This window comes from Takifugu flavidus, chromosome 15 (assembly GCF_003711565.1).
Source record: "Takifugu flavidus isolate HTHZ2018 chromosome 15, ASM371156v2, whole genome shotgun sequence".
Taxonomy (NCBI): Eukaryota; Metazoa; Chordata; class Actinopteri; order Tetraodontiformes; family Tetraodontidae; genus Takifugu; species Takifugu flavidus.
The window spans coordinates 12974859-12994702 of NC_079534.1; the positions used below are offsets into that span (position 1 = coordinate 12974859).

A 19844-nucleotide genomic window follows, 5' to 3' on the forward strand; every position below is an offset into this window, starting at 1 on the left:
ATTCAAATGTTAAATATTCTCAATGGAGCTTGTTAAACAAAACAGTGAGCCAATGTAGTTAAGATTTCTTTATTTTGTAAAGGAAATAAGCATTTTAAAAGAAATCTCAAGTATTTGTATTCATATACTGTATATTATACATAATACTTCACAATACATTAACAAGGCATTTATATTTATAAAATGTCCTATTTTTTGATATTTTAATGTTATTGCATGTTCAGCAGGTGTACCACATTTACTAAAACAGAGTGATGGAATAGAAGTTGGACCCCTTTGTATGTGAGTGTATATTTGGCCTTTCTGTTCACTGAAGAAAAATGGTTTCTTTACCGTGTGTGAGAGAGAGTTAGAGAAAGAGAGAGAGAATCCCACAAGATGATCTACCACATCTTCCAAATGTTAGCTAAGGTGAGCGCATTGTAAAAACGGCAAATGAATGTTAGTAAACCCATGAACACAGCAGACCGATCCATTCAGTCATGCGCAGAGTGCTGAAGTCGATCCCAGCTGAGGGATAAGAGGGATGATTACACTCTGGACAGATCACCAGCAGTCCATCACGGATCACTCACATATACCTATGGGGCATTGACTGTTTGAGGAAATATCTATAGGGGATTCACACAGATCTGGAAAGAAAATGCCAAACAAATGTCCCAGAACTTTCTTACTATGGAGGCAAAACTGGAAAAAAAGTTATTAATTACAGTACAAATTCACAATAGTTAAAACTAAAAGTGAAAACACCTAAATGGCAGCAGCGATGTATTTTTTACTGGAACTGCCTTACTAAGTTTTGCTGAAGTGGGTCATGGGTACCATCAGCCATTGTGTATAAAACTTTAGAGGTTATAATAATCTGTATCGTGTTCAGTCCTTCTCTCTACTTGTGATTTTCTTTAGGTTTTGCAAAGTAGTCCTTGTACATTGAAAACAAGACACCTGGAACAAAGAAACAGAGAAGAGTTACTGTCAATGACAGATTTCAGACTGACTCAAAATAGAAGAGAATCGGAAAGGTGATGCTGCACACTACGTACCAACAGTCATGGCGCCAACCACAAAGCCTTGTGCAGCCACACGCATGTGGATCAGGTGAACTGACATCTTGGTATCTCCGCGACTTCTCATTTTCATCAGTCTGTAGCCAACAATGGCTAAGAATCCTGCCATTCCTACAAAGAGCAGATTTTCCATGAACTTTTTGACATACCTTTTTAAAAATAGATAAAAATCAAATCCCCGCTCAGGATCGACCTAGAAAGGGTGGATCTGTCTTAAAATGTAATGAGATCATAAGTGGCCAATTCCAAGACAAGATTGCACAAAGTTTACATAGTAAATTCCCAAAAGGTCTCAGGAAGGCGGGGAAGGGGTGATGTGTAATATTCATTCATTAGAAGGAGCACTTACCCACTGGAACAAATGGATTTTCCTTTGCTTTCCGAAGGAATTTGGACTCATTTTCCTCAATGCCAGACATCTTTCCTAAATTGATAAAGAAAATGACAGCATTAGTAATTGATTTCATAAAACGTACCATGGCAGTTTAATTACTTTTTTTTTAGCTTTTTATTTTAATGCCAAATCTCTAAAAATAGATGTTAAAAAAAAAAAAAAAAGCCAGAACGTTAAATGACTGAAAGCCAGGGGTCCATAGTTGATTAAGGAACCGTCTGTTCCGGCTCGGCTGCTACCCGGAAAGCTCAGAGGTTACACATGAAGGGCAACCAGAAGAATACGCACTATAATGTACAAGATAGAGGCTCAATGATCCATTTTAAAGACTTATATCAATGAGACTTAATGCCGAATAAAAATCTTTCATGTATCAAATACAGCAAAATAATCGAACGACCACTAAAGCACTCGTTTTGTAGTACTTTCACTTATTAAAGTACATAGCCACGAGAGCTTTTTCGTTCTTACCTTTTCAGATGTGCGTAGATCAAATCAATAAAACTGCGATGTTCTTTGTTCCTGAAAAGGAAAACTCACCAAGTCGGTACGATAAACTGAAGATAAGAGCCGGTACGTGATGTAACCATGGGAGTACGGTCTCTCGCGTAGCTATGACGTCAACGGGAAGTTACCCATGCATCTTCATGCAAAATCGGAAAGTCGAGTTTCATTACACAAAATAGATGTCTACGAAAATACAAATGCGGAACAAGCATTCAACATAGACTTATGAAACTAGACTTATATTATACCTAAAATATTTCAGACCATGTTATTTTAATTACGTAAATTGGTTCATACATGTGATGTAATGTTAATACTTTTACTTGTTATAACAGCATATTTACTGTCCACGTTTAAATATCCACAACATGATCCTGTGTTAATCCATTTAACATTTTTCCAATGCATTGAAAGGTTACTAGATAAAATAAGTGTGTTTTTTAAGTGTTTTGTCCGTTCAGCGCAACACGTAGAGTTAGTAGCCTGCTCTCCGTTGTAGCCTAAACACAACTGCTATGCTACTCCCTTGACAGTGATAGCGATCCTGGCGTGACTACATATAAAAATATACTTCCCCCCATATATTTAGATTCATTTTTTTAATCTAGTTGCGTGTTTGCTTGCTTACGTTCTATAACGGTGGTTGACGGTGGAATGAACGTGCCTCTCAAAACGACTCTCTGGACTGACGTAACAGTCGTTTTGAGGCCTCCTGTGTGCACGTTCCTCCAACGTGCGACATCAGTCTGCGGCCATTAGTACTATTACTACTGCTACCACTGATAAAAAATGCTAACAACACTAATAAGCACCTAATCTCCCCACATTTCCTGACTTAAAATACCTTCATTGACTTTGTTCCATCGTATATTGTTCATCTTGTGTTTGAGGGTGAGCTTCAGTGAAAGGATTGTTGATTGAGGAGGCAGATTATATACTGATTCCGATGAGAGAACCAAGGTACTTGGAGGGATCTGAGTCTTCCTTTAATGGTCGGTGTTCAACCTGAAACAAACCCACATGTTGTGAGGTAATACAAGGCTACGGAACACAGGTTGCTTTCTGATCGAAGCTAAGGGGCTCCGATCATCGCCTATGAAATTTCATTCAAATCTGTTCCTAACTTTTTCAGCTCCACTTACAGAAATACAAATTCCAGCTATCACATTACATCTGTCATGGGCGGACAAAACAACAGATGGACAGCCAACCTTAATGGAAATTTAAAAAAAAGAAAAAAGCTTTGGAGCATCACTTTGAAGTGGTACCCGTGGTCTTTCTTTTATGCAATTATTGAAGACAAGGTGGCCCTAATCTGATCTGTAATCTAATAGGCCTTGTATAGATCAAATTATAGTGGTAAATTCAAACAGTTCTTCAAACAACCATCAACCCTGGATGAAAATAATATAAGAATAAATTCATATCTGTTTTTACTTCTTTGATCTTTTTGTTCCTGTCTGATTAGGTAATATTATAAGTTGCTATTATCTTAATATCATTTGTTATCTTGGCTTCCTGACAAACCTGTAAATTTATGACATTTATTTCATCAACTGCAGACCCTTCTATTCTCCGCGTGAGTTCGCTTCATTCATTCTGGCCTCTGTTTACATCTCGCCAGATGCGGACGTGCGCGAGGCTCAGCGCACGCTCGCGGACTGTATTCAACAAGTGGAGCGGACCTATCCCGACGCTCTGGTTATCGTGCTTGGTGACTTTAATCAGAGCAACCTGAGATACGAGCTCCCCAGGTACAAACAGTTTATCAAATGCCCCACCAGAGCAGAGAACACGCTGGATCACTGCTACACCACAGTGAAGGACGCGTATCGGGCCGTCCCCCGTGCTGCGCTAGGACTGTCTGATCACGTGATGGTCCACCTGATCCCCACATACAGACAGAAACTCAAACTAACAAAGCCATCCGTGAGCACCACGAAGAGATGGACCAGTGAGGCTGTGGAGGAGCTGCGCACGTGCTTGGACACAACTGACTGGGACATGTTTAAAGGGGCCACACATGATCTGGATGAGTACACGGACACTGTGACCTCATATATCCACTTTTGTGAGGAGCGCATTCTACCAACGCGCACTAGGGTGAGTTACTCCAATGACAAGCCCTGGTTCACACCGAGACTCAGACAGATCAGGAAAGAAAAGGAAGCAGCGCTGAAAAGTGGAGACAGAGACTGCTACAGAGAGGCCAAATACCGGTTTAGCAAGGAACTGAGGAGAGCTAAATCTGTGTATTCGGAGAAACTTCAGCAGCAGTTTACTGCTAACGACTCTGCTTCTGTGTGGAGAGGCCTGAGGCAGATCACCGACTACAGGCCTCAGGCTTCAAAGGGTCAGGACGACAAAGCCCTTTGTCAGAGTCTGTCCCTCCACTATGCCCGCTTTGACACCTCGTCAGCCATGCCCAACACCTCCCCTCCCCCCAGTGTCACTGCCCCCATGGACCTTACTCCATCAAAGGCAGTCCCCTCCTCCTCCCCCCCTCCACTCACCATCAGTCCCCCCCCCCATCACTTACCACCAGTTCCCCCCTCCTCCCCCCCTTCATTCACCATCAGTGAGCAGGATGTGCGCAGGCAGTTCGCCAGGCTGAACCCGCGCAAGGCCCCTGGCCCGGACGGCGTGTCTCCCTCCACCCTGAGGCACTGCGCAGAGGAGCTGACTCCTGTCTTCACAGACATCTTCAACTCCTCCCTGGAGTCGTGCCAGGTGCCAGCCTGCCTCAAAACCTCAACCATCGTCCCTGTCCCCAAGAAGCCACGGATCACTGGGCTTAACGACTACAGACCTGTGGCGCTCACCTCTGTAGTCATGAAGTCCTTAGAGCGCCTGATCCTGCCACACCTCAAGTCCATCACCCTCCTGGATCCACTGCAGTTCGCCTACAGAGCCAACAGATCTGTGGACGACGCGGTCAACCTGGCCCTTCACTCCATCCTGCAGCATCTGGACTCCCCGGGAACCTACGCGAGGATCCTGTTCGTGGACTTCAGCTCTGCATTCAATACCATCCGCCCCGCTCTGCTACAGGACAAGCTGTCCCAGCTTAGTGTGCCTGACTCCCTCTGCAGGTGGATCACTCACTTCCTGACGGATCGGAGGCAGTATGTGCGGCTGGGGAAGACTGTCTCCGACTCCGTCACCATCAGCACCGGATCACCCCAGGGCTGTGTACTTTCCCCCCTCCTCTTCTCCCTGTACACTAACTGCTGCACCTCAAGCCACCAGTCTGTCAAACTGATCAAGTTTGCGGATGACACCACCCTCATCGGTCTCATCTCCAATGGCGATGAGACCGCCTACAGGAGGGAGGTGGCTCGACTGGTGTCCTGGTGCGGACACAACAACCTGCAGCTGAACGCTCAGAAAACAGTGGAGATGATTGTGGACTTCAGGAAAGTTACAGCCCCTTTGCCCCCCCTTGCCCTTATGGACTCCCCCATCACCATCACGGACTCCTTCCGCTTCCTGGGCACCACCATCACCCGGGACCTTAAGTGGGAGCCAACCATCAGCTCCCTCATCAAGAAGGCCCAGCAAAGGATGTTCTTCCTACGGAAGCTGAGGAAGCTCAAACTGGCTCCCAGGATGTTGGCGCAGTTTTATACGGCCATCATCGAGTCCATCCTCACCTCCTCCATCACCGTGTGGTATGCTGGCGCCACCGTCAGGGACAGACTGAGGCTGCAGCGCGTCGTGCGCGCTGCCGAGAAGGTGATCGGCTGCAGGCTTCCATCCATCCAGGACCTGTATATCTCCAGGACCCGGAGGTGTGCAGGTCGGATCACGGCCGACCCTTCCCACCCTGGTCACGGACTGTTTTCCCCCCTCCCCTCAGGCAGGAGACTACGGTCCATTCGGACCAGAACCTCCCGCTACACCAACAGCTTCTTCCCCTCTGCCATCAGGCTGCTGAACACCAAGTGACTTATCACTTAAGCACCATGTACAGCAGCCAGCCGGACTCATAAACAATACATTACTCCTCATGGACCTGCACTATTTCTTACCACTCACTATTTATGTATATACTGTATATAAGTCTTATTTTATTTTATTTATCTTATTCTAGTGTGGTGTTGATGTCTAGTGTTATGTTGAATGCCGCAGCGGCACACCATGACAAATTCCTAGTTTGTGTAATACTGTGTATTACATGAACAATGGCAATAAACCTTCTTCTGAATCAGAATATGTAAATAGAAGTGCAGTAATAAAGAGATCACATAACCAGTCTAAAGCAATACTGTGGAAGTTAATGAGTTAATGCAGCCTAATGCAGCAGAACACTGGGTGAGAAGCAGGTATGCAAGTGCACATAGGACCAGTGCATGTCTGACTCAATAGCACCCATAGAACACCCAAACATGCGTGGACATCCACATGAGGTGAACAAGTATACTACCGGTACATTGAAAGGCACAGAGTCTGGAACCCAGCTAACACTAACCAGTGCCCCAAGGAGTTGCACAGATTCTTCCCAGTAAATCAGAAAATCCTGCAGGTGGCGCTACATCACAACTCTTCTGGAGTTGAGATAATATGACAAGAATGGGTGTGGACAGTTGGGTTTTTAATTTGTCTACTTTCAAACCATGATAATGTTAACATTAGACTGTGGCACCATTTATATTCTATTGAATGCATTTGACTTAATGTCAGAAAACAACTTTTAGAACACAATTAATTTTTAATTCACACATTTCCAAATTTAGGCTGTCGACACAACACATTCATTTAGCAACAAATCCAATAAAATGCCAGTTAATCACATTCTGAGGTGCTCCGGTACCTTTGTAACATACAGTATAACGGTGTGTGTGTATGTGTGTGTGTGTGTGTGTGTGTGGGGGGGGGGGGGGGGGGGGGGTATAATGATCCATGCAGTCACTAAAATGCTGTATAAAAGTCACTAAAGAAACTTCTGAACATGAACCTATTTAGCATCTCGTTCTCTATCTCCCTCCCTGTTTATCTCTTTTTATGTTATCAGGGCAAACTCTCCCCTTGACACGGTTCAGAAGGAGGAAAAAAAATCAAACTGAAAAATCCAAGTTACTGACGGTCAAGGTCATACTTAAATAAATATACCGGTGCAGGCCATAGGGGTAAAGCTTAAGAGACAAAAACAACAAAATCAAAGCACCGAACATTTAACAAACACACACAACAAAATTAAGCACCAAAGAAAAGCAGAGAAATCAACTCAGATAAGAAATGGTTGGGACATTACTAGATCCTGATTAATTTGCTATAATTGAGATATTAGACTATATTTTTCCCTCCCTATTTTATTTTAAATTATACTTAATTATACTTAATGATGTGGCTTTAAAGGAGTATATTAATGCAGTGTTATGAACATGAATATTTGGAGTTTTACCTTTTCATGGGACTTTGAAATCATGTTTGCTGTGGCTGTGAACTTTGAAACTTCTGGGTCTCTTCCTATTGCCAGTAGATCTGGGTGGATACATAATTTCCTGAGGTTCACCAAGAAGGCTCCACTTCTCTCAGTGTGTTTTTAATGCACTAATATAAATATTAATCGATTTTTTGGATTCATGAATATTCAGGATGTCTTTTTTAAAATGAAATGATCAATTAACTGCCTCAGACCAAATCCTGTACTAAAGAAATATAACCTCTAACCACAGATAGTTATTGGTTCGTTATTGGTCAATGTTAGAGCCTGAAATGGTTTTGAAAATTATTTATTAAAGCCTTGCATTAGTTACTCATCTGTTCAGGACTTAAATTAACTCTTTTTGTTAGAATTAGGTCTGAGTGTAGCATCAAATAACAGCTTAAAATGAACAGAAGTGAACTTGCTGCTGCTATGGTTACCTTGGGTCATTTGGCAAGGCAGCTAATGTCTTTATAATCATTAATAAAGATGTTTTCTGAAGAAGCTGTACTTTCCCTGAACAAACATTATTACAGTACAGTAATGTTGCAATCTAGGAAGAATGAAATATCAACAAAAGGAGTTAAAAGGATTAATGTGCCTACTTTTCATGTTAATTATGAATAGGCAACATGTACTACAAGGACTGGAATTAACCATTATAGTGCTTTACTGGTTAAATATCATCAGAACACTTCTCATGGTTGAAATCTCATGGTCATTATCTTGCTATCTTGAGGTGTTGCCTGGCAATAGGCACGGTAGGTGAAAGCTTGGGGTCCCAGGCCAGGAGGGGACCCCCAAGGGGCGAACCATAGGCTAACGAAGAACTTATTAAAAGGCCTCTACCCCACCTACATAATTTTGTTTTGGAATGATACTTATCAGCACTCTTGAAAAGAAAACCTCTTACCTTTCAGTGTCAGATTATTTATTGTATAAGGATGAACACTGGTTGGAGGGAACCCCTGTGAATTTGTGCCCAGACACCCCAGAGACTAGAATCACCTCTGGTGTCCTCAATGACACTCAACAGTGGCAGAACAAACAAAGCTGCTCTGAGGGAACGTAGCTTCAGTTTTATCTGCAGTATTTACCGCTCTTCCAGTTTTTCTTCTTTCACCATGCAGCCTTGGTTGGATTGGGTTTCTGCAGCTGTTTGCACAGATCTCTTCTTCTCTGTCCAACATGGTCCACCACAAAATACCTGCAATAGTCATAAGTGTCTGGTCATCATTGCCAGTAGATCACTTTATGCACTATGGCTGAAAATGGCGCTTAATCCACTCAGCTCCCACCCATGTACATTACTTACGGCCTTAGACAAGCTCTAATATAAATAATAATCATTTTAAGGATTATTAAACATGATCGTTGTTGTTCATGTTTGAAAAATAAAAAGCCCACAATCCTTAAAAAAGAATATGAGGAGGAAATTGAAATCCCAGGACAAAATCTTAAGCCAGAGGAGATGGAACACAAACAGATGATACAATGACACAGTTGGGTGGCTGACTTTATTGTCCCTCTAAGTGAATTCCTGCTCACAAACTGGACAAACAGATGAGTCGGCATTAATTAGAACATACCCTCCAACCACGGGTAACTATTAGTCAATATTAACGCTAGCCAGAAAAAATATATATGACACTGTTACAGCCATTTCCAGCAAGAAAATAACAGTGTGAAAAATGAAGAATGAAAATATATTGAGATTATATTGAGATCTGAGATTACAAGGTCTTTTGTCTTTTTACTCTTTGTTTGAATTAGGTCTGAGTCAAATAACAGCTTAAAAATGAACAAAGGTGAACTTGCTGCTGCTGTGGTTACCTTCGGTCATTTGGGGAGGCAGCTAACGGCTTTATAATCATTAATGAAGATGTTTTCTAAAAAGCTGTACTTTCCCTGAACAAACAGTATTAAAATAATGGTGTCATCTGCAGGGTAATCCAGCCAAAATAAACAATTGAAATATCAGGAGTCAGAAGAAAAGCTCAGAAAAATGCCCACTGTTGATGAACACATTTTAATTATGAATCGGCAACAGGGACAAGAAAATAACATTATTGTGCTTTACTGGTTCAATGTGGCCATGTGAACACTTCTCATCCATATCATTAAACAGAACAAAGCAAACTAAAACATTTAATTCCACAAATCTGTGCTTTCAGTGGTAATTTGACAATAGACCAGAATGGGGAACAAAAATACATAAAATAAACTGTAATTTTTGGCAATGGTGGCAGCTCATTCCTTTAATGATTTATATGCAAGGTGACAAATATAGATGATAAATTAATTTGAACTGAGATGACTTATTGAGATTGAGCTTGCAAACTGGAAACAACAGAGAAACTGCAGACACAGCAACTCTGACTCCCACCTCCACTATGGGGGGAACGACCATTTATTTAATATCCAAATTTAGTTAATATAATACCGTGTTGAGGGGTTAAAACTACATGTAGTTGAACTATATGGTTATCTACAATTTGCTGTAACCCACTGGTATTCACGCTAAATTCATATTTTGTGTTTCAACTACTTAATTCATAAACTACAATTTTGCCCAATACATGGTTTACACTCACCGGCTACTTAATTAGTTCAACCTCGCTGGTAAAAGGTTGGACCCATTTTTGTCTTCAGAACTGCCTTAATTCATTGTAGTATACTTTCTACAAGGTTGGAAACACACTTTGTCTACAAATGCACATCTACAAATGAATCTCCTGTTCCTCCACATAGCATAGGTGCTCTTTTGGATTTGGTTCAGGCAACTGTTGAGGCCATCGGAGTACAGCAAACTCATTTTTATGTTCCAGAAAGATGAGATGATCTGAGCTGTGTGAGGTGGTGCATCATCCTGCTGGCAGAAGCCAGCAGAAGATGGTCCCCTGTGGTCATAAAGGGATGTAGATGGTCAGCAACAACACTGAGGTAGGCTGCAGCCTTGAAAAGATGCTCCGTTGGTAATAAGGGGCCAAAGTAAAATTCAGTTGTAATATAACTGGATTAGATATTCAGATCATCAGCCAAGATATGAAAAAGCAGTTTGGAGGATGAATATGCACGTCGTGCCAACATCCGTTCTGAAATTGTCATTCCAGGAAACGACTGTCTTTGCAAATCACACTTTTTGTGCTGCAGCAAGATGTACTGTAAATAATGCCAGGCAGGATTGTGTGCTCACACAATTGTTATCTTTAACCGCATGTGCTACAAACTCTGGTCTGAATGTTATTTATCTATCAAGGCAGGACAGCTTTGGCTAAAGAGGTTACTGAACTCTTGATAGTATCAAAGTATCAGCAGCACTGTCTAACTGAATAGAGCAGAAGCTAAACATAATTATGTGGCCTGTTACACTAAATGTTTTAGCGAATGAGAAAGAAATTCTAATTTTCTTGTTGTTTTCTTAAGACAGTCTTGTCTAGAGCACACAGCATTAGACTGAAAAAGGTGTGTGTATTTGTGTGTTGTTTGTCTTTCCCCCGGAAAGGTAAGAATTTCTGAGTACCACGTGTGATGTGGTTGTCATCGTCTTTGATAAAAACTTACCAAATGTGGAGTTCCTGCAATGCTTAAACCAAACCCATCACAGCAAAAGGTGGAGCAGTTTCACATAATATATACAGGATGTTAATCTGAACTCCTTCAACACTGCGATGGCGTCTCTGTTGCTGATCCTTCTGACTTTCCTTGTTGCTCTCTTAGGAGCACTTTACCTACTGGGGTTTTTTCGACAGAGGCGACCAGGAGAGCCCCCTTTGGATAAGGGACTAATACCATGGCTGGGTCATGTCTTAGAGTTCCGCCAGAACACCTGGAGATTCTTGGAGAGGATGGAGAAAAAACACGGTGATGTGTTCACAGTCCAGCTGGCAGGATTTTATATTACATTCATTCAGGACCCCATGTCATTTGGGGCCTTTGTTAAAGAGAGTCGAGAAAAACTGGACTTTAGGAAGTTTGCATCTCATCTGGTCCGCAGAGTGTTTGGTTACTCATCTATTCAAAATGACCATGAAATTCTCAATGCTTCCAGCAACAGACATCTGAAAGGTGATGGATTGGAGGTGATGACACAAGCAATGATGGTCAATTTGCAGAACCTGATGCTGCATAATGTTGAATCATCTTCAGACCAAGTGACCTGGAGGGAAGAGAAACTTTTTGCTTACTGCTACAATATTGTTTTCAGAGCTGGATACTTGTCCCTCTATGGCAATGAGACATTTGACTCAAAGATCAGCCAGGAGAAAGCCAAAGAGAAAGACAGAGCTGAATCAGAAGCCTTGTATCACGAGTTCCGCAAATACGATCAGTTATTTCCCCGACTGGCTTATGGGGTCCTGCCACCAAAGAAACGGAGGGAGGCAACAAAATTACTGGAATATTTCTGGAATGTCCTGTCTGTCCAGAAGCTGAAGGGCAGAGATAACATCAGTCGCTGGATATGGGATGTGCAGGAGGGCAAAGACAATGCAGGTGTAAAAGAGGACATGATAACCAGATACATGTTTGTGCTTCTTTGGGCCTCTCAGGGCAACACAGGACCCTCTTCTTTCTGGTTGCTCCTCTTCCTCATGAAACACCCTGAAGCCATGAGATCAGTGAAGGAGGAGATGGACAAGGTTGTGAGAGAATCTGGACAGGAAGTCAAGCCGGGTGGTCCTTTGGTCAACCTGAGTCGTGAAATGCTGATGAAGACGCCGATCCTGGACAGTGCCGTTGAAGAGACCCTCCGACTCACTGCTGCACCCCTCCTCACCAGAGCGGTGCTCCAAGACATGACCCTCAAAATGGCTGATGGCCGGCAATACTTCATTCGTCAGGGTGACAGAGTGGCTCTATTTCCGTACAGTGCTGTTCAGATGGACCCTGAGATTCACCCGGACCCTCATTCTTTCAAATACGATCGCTTTCTCAATCCAGATGGCAGCAAGAAAACTGATTTCTACAAAGCTGGGAACAAGGTGAAGTACTACACCATGCCTTGGGGATCTGGGATCTCCATGTGCCCAGGGCGCTTCTTTGCCACCAATGAGCTCAAACAGTTTGCCTTCCTCATGTTGCTCTATTTTGAGTTTGAGCTGATAAATCCCGATGAGGAGATTCCTGAAATCGACTACAGTCGATACGGATTTGGAACGATGCAGCCGGACAGAGACCTTCAGTTTCGATACAGACGCAGATACTAAAGATCTTATAATGTTTTTTCTTGTGAACCATATAGATTTCATTTCTGTAATCTGTACCAGCTTTCATTTCACAATCATTCTTGCAAATATGGATTATTAGCATCTGTCATATTTTGTTATGAAGACAGTTCACTATAATACATGTTTATTACATTTGTTTGAATGACAATCTTGATAGTGTAAACTTAATTAAAAAAACACATTTGAAAAATCAACAGACTTTTGATATTATTTCACTATTGACTGAATAAATATCACCATATGAACACATGGCAGTACTCCCAGTCAGTCAATTTTATATAAACATGATATATATCCCTCTCTCTCCTTAGTTTTGTTCAAAGATACAGAACCACATAGTTCACTGTACAGACACAGTTTGTCACAGTCTGCGTTAACAGGTAATGTTCACCCACAGTGGATTATTTCCTGTGCCACAAAGAACTCGCCAAAAACCGAAATTACCCAAATTTTTAAATCAGAACTCTTCATAGATTATAAAGAACATTCAGGAGTTCATTCAGACCTTCCTATTCTGTCTCCAACATGTCCTTCAATCCAAAGCCAGCAGACTCTTCCAGCCTCTCCAGTCCCTCATCACCCATGGTCCCACCTCTTTAGACTTCTAATGTCACCAGCCCGACCAACCCTACAAGACCCTGCTGCCTTTGGGAATCCCTCAGCGCTTTATCCTGCTGAGGATTTGGATTCGTTGGTTTGACTGGCGTGCAACTGGGTCCTATTATAACCCTTTAAAATATCTCTTGATAATTACAAAAATCCACATGATAGCGGGAAAACAATTAAACTGGGCTGACTTATTCTATGGACACAATGCCACTGATTTAAGCCTCGATGCTCAGGGTCAACATAAGGTCTTCTCTGCAGTTTTTCATCCGTGGGAGAAATGGGTGAAAATCCAAATGTATTTATTATCCAATTATGATTTTGGTTTTGGGAACCTTTTCAACTTGAAGGATTTGTTCTTGGTTGAGAGAATTTTATATGAATAGGCTAGTTTGCGAAATATGGTGATGTGCAAAACTCAACACTCAGAACCTTACATGTTTCCAAGACAAAAACAACATTGTTTAAGTGGGAAATAAGAACAAAAAGTCATTAAGCAGTCTCTAGATAATAAACTGTGTGTTTGATGCACTGCATGTAATAATTTATGGATTTATGTGAGTGATAATTTTACCTTTGTTATCTTATAGTGTTACATATTACAGTTGCATTAAGGATAAACTGCGATAATTGAAAATAAAACATAGTGTGGTTCTAATGTAACCACACCAGTACTAGATTAAATCTTGTGGTCATTGCCCAGCAGCAGGACATAAGGATGAATATGAATATTGAACTGAACATGCATGTATTTTGTTTTTAAATGTCAATTTTATCGAAAAACAAAAATGCTTGTTTCCGAAGCAGAATTCTGGGGAAAAAAGCCTTTCTGGTCTAAATATCCTACAGTTAAAGATGCCAGACATGTTGTTGTGATTCAGACAAGTTATCTTTAACTGCATTTGCTACACAGGTTGACCTAACATTGTTTATCTCTCACCACAGGACAGCTCTGAATAAAAAGGTCATTGAACTGTTCATAGTATCAGAAGCTCAGTATAATTTCACAAAACTGAAAGCAAAGCAAAAAATAATGTGGAATAAGATTCTTAATTTTGATGAAAATGACAACATGTCATTAAATTAACATTGTTGCTGTTGTTTTCTGAAGTCACTCTTACCACAATATAGAATGTTGTAGGCAGAAATAAAGTGAAAAGTGTACATTGACAGGTGAAGCAATGCAAACACATAATTTGTGGACTTGTATCTAGCAAAAATTTCATACTTCTTCCCAGCTGTCCTTCACTACGCTTTTGTTGAATTGTAAACAGCAGGAAAAAAATGTGATGGTGTAAAAAATTTTCCCACATGTAGATTTATAGTAATTCATACTGAAAATTTGGCAGGTGTACTGAATCCAGTAAAAAGTCTTTTTTTCACTGAATATGTTGATATAAACTCCACATTTTACACACAAAGAGCTAAAAATGTCTCATAAGCACATGTAGATTGCTTACTGTAACTGCTGTCATTACATCCGACAGAAACTGACCAAATATGGAGTTCCTGCAATGCAGAAACCAAACCCAGCACAGTAAAAGGAGGAGCAACGTCTGTTAATTTATACAGGATGTTAACCTGAACTCTGAATCACTGTGTGCATGTCAGTCATATCTATGATGGCATCTGTGTTGCTGATCCTTCTGACTTTCCTTGTTGCTCTCTTAGGAGCACTTTACCTACTGGGGGTTTTTCGACAGAGGCGACCAGGAGAGCCCCCTTTGGATAAGGGACTAATACCATGGCTGGGTCATGTCTTAGAGTTCCGCCGGAACACCTGGAGATTCTTGGAGAGGATGGAGAAAAAACACGGTGATGTGTTCACAGTCCAGCTGGCAGGATTTTATATTACATTCATTCAGGACCCCATGTCATTTGGGGCCTTTGTTAAAGAGAGTCGAGAAAAACTGGACTTTAGGAAGTTTGCATCTCATCTGGTCCGCAGAGTGTTTGGTTACTCATCTATTCAAAATGACCATGAAATTCTCAATGCTTCCAGCAACAGACATCTGAAAGGTGATGGCTTGGAGGTGATGACACAAGCAATGATGGTCAATTTGCAGAACCTGATGCTGCATAATGTTGAATCATCTTCAGACCAAGTGACCTGGAGGGAAGAGAAACTTTTTGCTTACTGCTACAATATTGTTTTCAGAGCTGGATACTTGTCCCTCTATGGCAATGAGACCTTTGACTCAAAAATCAGCCAGGAGAAAGCCAAAGAGAAAGACAGAGCTGAATCAGAAGCCTTGTATCACGAGTTCCGCAAATATGATCAGTTATTTCCCCGACTGGCTTATGGGGTCCTGCCACCAAAGAAACAGAGGGAGGCAACAAAATTACTGGAATATTTCTGGAATGTCCTGTCTGTCCAGAAGCTGAAGGGCAGAGATAACATCAGTCGCTGGATATGGGATGTGCAGGAGGGCAAAGACAATGCAGGTGTAAAAGAGGACATGATAACCAGATACATGTTTGTGCTTCTTTGGGCCTCTCAGGGCAACACAGGACCCTCTTCTTTCTGGTTGCTCCTCTTCCTCATGAAACACCCTGAAGCCATGAGATCAGTGAAGGAGGAGATAGATAAGGTTGTGAGAGAATCTGGACAGGAAGTCAAGCCGGGTGGTCCTTTGGTCAACCTGAGTCGTGAAATGCTGATGAAGACGCCGATCCTGGACAGTGTCGTTGAAGAGACCCTACGACTCACTGCTGCACCCCTCCTCACCAGAGCGGTGCTCCAAGACATGACCCTCAAAATGGCTGATGGCCAGCAATACTTCATTCGTCAGGGTGACAGAGTGGCCCTCTTTCCGTACAGTGCTGTTCAGATGGACCCTGAGATTCACCCGGACCCTCATTCTTTCAAATACGATCGCTTTCTCAATCCAGATGGCAGCAAGAAAACTGATTTCTACAAAGCTGGGAACAAGGTGAAGTACTACACCATGCCTTGGGGATCTGGGATCTCCATGTGCCCAGGGCGCTTCTTTGCCACCAATGAGCTCAAACAGTTTGCCTTCCTCATGTTGCTCTATTTTGAGTTTGAGCTGATAAATCCCGATGAGGAGATTCCTGAAATCGACTACAGTCGATACGGATTTGGAACGATGCAGCCGGACAGAGACCTTCAGTTTCGATACAGACGCAGATACTAATGATCATATCATGTTTCTGTTGTGAAACATTCAGCTTTCATGTCTGTAATATGCACTAGCTCTGATTTCACAATCATTCTGCAACAAATGGATTTTTAGCAGTGACTTGACTTGTTTTTTCAGTTATTCATGGATTTCACAGACGATTATGAAATCACTCAAATTTTACATGATATTTTTTGTGTTAAGAAACAGTTATTTTGTACTTACTTTTGTACAAAATGTTGATATAACTTCATATTACATTTGTTAAATGATAATCTTGACATTTTGTTTTGTTGAAAACACATGTAAAATGTTCATTTTAAAAGCATCGTTTTATTTCTAAATATCACCATATAATCATTTCAGGCCCTTGACTAAATAATCAGTGTCTTATATAAACATTCACATTTACCTCTGCATATCCATCTCTCTCTCTTCATTTGGTTTTGAATACATGGAGTCACATAGTTGAGTATGAAAATTGGTATTTTAGAATGATTTAACAGTCAATTTACATACACAGTGGTTTAGTTTTTGTGCCACTAAGAAATAAACCAACATTTTTTATTTTTCAAAGAAACTATTTATAGTTGTATGAGTCTATTCCCATTCCCATTAATGAATGAAATCTACCATCCAGAAGTGTCAGTCAACAAAGTTATGAAATTATTTTAATCATAACTCAACAATCCCTAAGTGGATAAGCTACCTTTAAACTTAAACACAGCCACCTTCAACCAAAGCATCATAATGGCTGCATGCATTAGCAGAGGAAACTCAAAGGACAGTCACAGAGCTCATGACCCACAAAGAAGCTGGACTTTAGCCTCGTTATCTGAGCAGGAAAAGCCGTCTGATGAAAAGAAAAGGACAACTTGTAGACACAAAGGGGGCAAGAGGGGCAACAAGGCAAAATATACATGGGAGGATAATTAGGGCAATTTTGTACAGAATAGAGAAAAAAATAATTAAACAGACTAAAACACTGGTCCTCACGAGAGGACAAATATTGTAATAACTATCAGCCAATAATAAGGAAGTTTTCATGATTTGTAATCAGTGTTTCTTCCCATTTATCGTGAGGCTGTGTGTATTTAGACAGGTCATTACAACATCAGATACTGGCTGCTTTATCAGTAATATATGGCAGGTTATTGATTACCTCCGGCAAGGAGGTCATGGGTCATATGACAGCCCGCAGGACTGTCTCAGGGGCATCTCCACACAGTCTGGGGTCTTGTCTGGTATGATAGACCCTGGCCTCTATTGCTCTGGTGCTCAGGGCCTGTACTTATACACACACACACACAGATTTATATATATATACTATATATATATATATATACATATATACACTATATGTGTGTGTGTGTGTGTACATATCTGTGTGTGTGTGTGTGTATAAGTATACTATATGATATTATTCTATAGTATACTATACTATTCCACTTGTACTGTGCTTTGTTTCCAGTTTATTTGCCGTTATCTTTATGTATTTTTGCTGTACAGGTTGTTCTGTTGTTTATCTTTCTTCCGAGAAAGGCCAAGTTTGGAGAGGAAAAAGTTAACTGCTTTTTCTGGAAGGTTAAAGGATTTTACAGATAAGAGCCAAATCAGTTTAACACTGATAAACAACATACATCTTGCTCTGTCTTTCATTATTCAACAGTAACTGCCTCCTGAAAACCAACCTTCTTTGGTTAAAATGAAACCAGACTACTTTTGACGGTGAAATTGCTATGGTGCCATCACCATATGGTGTGTACATCACCATATATTTAATGACATCATCCCCAAGTCTATGTTATAAATCAGTTTTAGTTTAAACATATTGATGTGATTCAAGCTCAACAGTAGTAACAGAGTGGTTATCTGTCATATTTAGTATTGTATGTTTTCTTGTATGCTTCCTGTTTTATTTTGAAAGTCCTGTGTTCCATGGTGTTATAGTTAATTTCACTTGCCCTTTGTTCCTTTTTCCTGATTACTTATGTGTTTCACCTGTGTCTTGTTGCCCTGTGTATTTAAACCTGCTCCGCTGAGTCTCTCTTCCCAGATTGTTTTTGTATTCTGTTGTCGCTTCTTGTTTACCTTTTGCGTGTGACTGGTTTATTCTTCTTAGATTATTGCGTTCTCCTTGTCTATTAGTTGCCTGAATCTTCTCACCGTTTTGGCTTTGACCTCTTACTTCCTGTTTGATTAAAGATTTCACATTCTGGATTTTACTCCTCCACTCCTCCAATTAGATGCCTCGGTGTCTAATTTAAACTGCATATGTGTATTTTACAACCAAGGTGATGATGCTCACAACTATGAAGCTGATCGGGGATCATGAGAGGCACTGTGAAACTCACTGGAGACCCCTCACACAGAAGCCAAACAGAAAAGGGTTCCAAAGAAACATGTGTCCCAGCTCTGTCTCTTCCTCTTGATATAGGGGTCGGCAACCCAAAATGCTGAAAGAGCCATATTGGACAAAAAAAAAAAAAAATCTGTCTGGAGCTGCAAAAAATTAAAAGCCTTATATAGGGCTTATAATTAAGGCAACACATGCTCTAAGTGTCTATATTAGCTGTATTAGCCTACTTTCCAAATGATAAGTAGGCTACAAATACATAACGAGCATTCATGATGATATGTTTATTTTCCCTGCAGCGCATCCTGGAGAGAATAACACACCTTGTTTGTCACATTTTTCCTCCTACAGAATTTTTTCCTCCAACAGAAATTATTTCATTTTCATATTTTTGAAAAAGCTCGAGGGAACCACTAGGGCGGCGCTAAAGAGCCGCATGCGGCTCCAGAGCCGCGGGTTGCCGACCCCTGCTCTAGATGGAGCTGCAGGATCACACACCAACCCTTGACTGTTACCCAGATGACCGTTATAGCCAGTCATTTTAGAGATAAAATGAAGGTTGGATATTGGCCTATAATTTGCTAACACATCACTGCCACCTTGTTGGACCGGGGTACATAACCTGTCACTAAAGAACCATTGATCTGGGCCAGGATAGATTTGCCCATCATTGGTAAAACATCCTTAAACAGGTGTGTTGGGATGGGAGTAAAAGACACGTGGTGGACTGGGATTTCTGAATTAGCGATGACGCCTCAGAAAAATATATAGGGGTGAAGGAGTTTAAGGGCTCGTTGGAGAACCTGTATGTTCCCACAGTCAGATCATCTGGTGATGGTCCAGTTGTTGGGATGGCCTGGTTAGCTTTCTCTCTGATAGCTAGAACTTTATCAGTGAAGAAGCTCATGAAGTCTTCACCACTAAAGGAAGAAGGGATACATGGATCTAAAACACTGTGACTCTTGGTTAATTTGGTCACAGTTCTGAAAAGAAACCTGAAGTTGTTCTTGTTTTCTTCAATTAAAGAAGAAAAAAGCTGTTCTAGCCTTTTGGAGGGCCTTTTTGTAAACTACCAGACAGTCTTTCCAGGCTACATGATAGCTGTCTATTTTACA

General features: G+C 41.2%; 3 protein-coding genes across 4 annotated transcripts; 2 read left to right on the forward strand and 1 right to left on the reverse strand.

Moving 5' to 3' along the window:
* Positions 1-55: 55 nt before the first annotated feature.
* higd1a (HIG1 hypoxia inducible domain family, member 1A) lies at positions 56-2121 on the reverse strand. 2 transcript variants are annotated; one of them, XM_057055749.1, is made up of 4 exons: positions 1933-2121; positions 1417-1491; positions 1044-1178; positions 56-945 (listed from the first exon to the last, which is right to left on the reverse strand). In XM_057055749.1, exons 2-4 carry the CDS (start codon positions 1484-1486, stop codon positions 887-889), a joined length of 264 nt encoding a protein of 87 aa, XP_056911729.1. In that variant the 5' UTR covers positions 1487-1491; positions 1933-2121; the 3' UTR covers positions 56-886. The 2 variants fall into 2 exon arrangements, with proteins under 2 accessions (XP_056911729.1, XP_056911730.1); XM_057055750.1 differs by having other exon boundaries at positions 2002-2075.
* An 8897-nt stretch (positions 2122-11018) lies between these two features.
* LOC130538332 (5-beta-cholestane-3-alpha,7-alpha-diol 12-alpha-hydroxylase-like) lies at positions 11019-12823 on the forward strand. Its single transcript, XM_057055740.1, has one exon. The coding sequence runs from the start codon at positions 11068-11070 to the stop codon at positions 12601-12603; it is 1536 nt and encodes a 511-aa protein (XP_056911720.1). The 5' UTR covers positions 11019-11067; the 3' UTR covers positions 12604-12823.
* A 1988-nt stretch (positions 12824-14811) lies between these two features.
* On the forward strand, positions 14812-16792 carry LOC130538329 (5-beta-cholestane-3-alpha,7-alpha-diol 12-alpha-hydroxylase-like). Its single transcript, XM_057055737.1, has one exon. It carries the CDS (start codon positions 14835-14837, stop codon positions 16386-16388), a length of 1554 nt encoding a protein of 517 aa, XP_056911717.1. The 5' UTR covers positions 14812-14834; the 3' UTR covers positions 16389-16792.
* Positions 16793-19844: the final 3052 nt, after the last annotated feature.

Excerpts from the sequence above, each read along its gene's own strand:
- LOC130538332 (XM_057055740.1), top strand. The coding sequence starts at position 11,068 with ATGGCGTCTCTGTTGCTGATCCTTCTGACTTTCCTTGTTGCTCTCTTA.
- LOC130538329 (XM_057055737.1), top strand. The coding sequence starts at position 14,835 with ATGTCAGTCATATCTATGATGGCATCTGTGTTGCTGATCCTTCTGACT.
- higd1a (XM_057055749.1), bottom strand. The coding sequence starts at position 1,486 with ATGTCTGGCATTGAGGAAAATGAGTCCAAATTCCTTCGGAAAGCAAAG. Across the intron at positions 1,179-1,416 it reads AAATCCATTTGTTCCAGTGG|GAATGGCAGGATTCTTAGCC; the intron begins GTAAGTGCTCCT and ends TGCTCTTTGTAG. Across the intron at positions 946-1,043 it reads GGTTGGCGCCATGACTGTTG|GTGTCTTGTTTTCAATGTAC; the intron begins GTACGTAGTGTG and ends TCTTTGTTCCAG.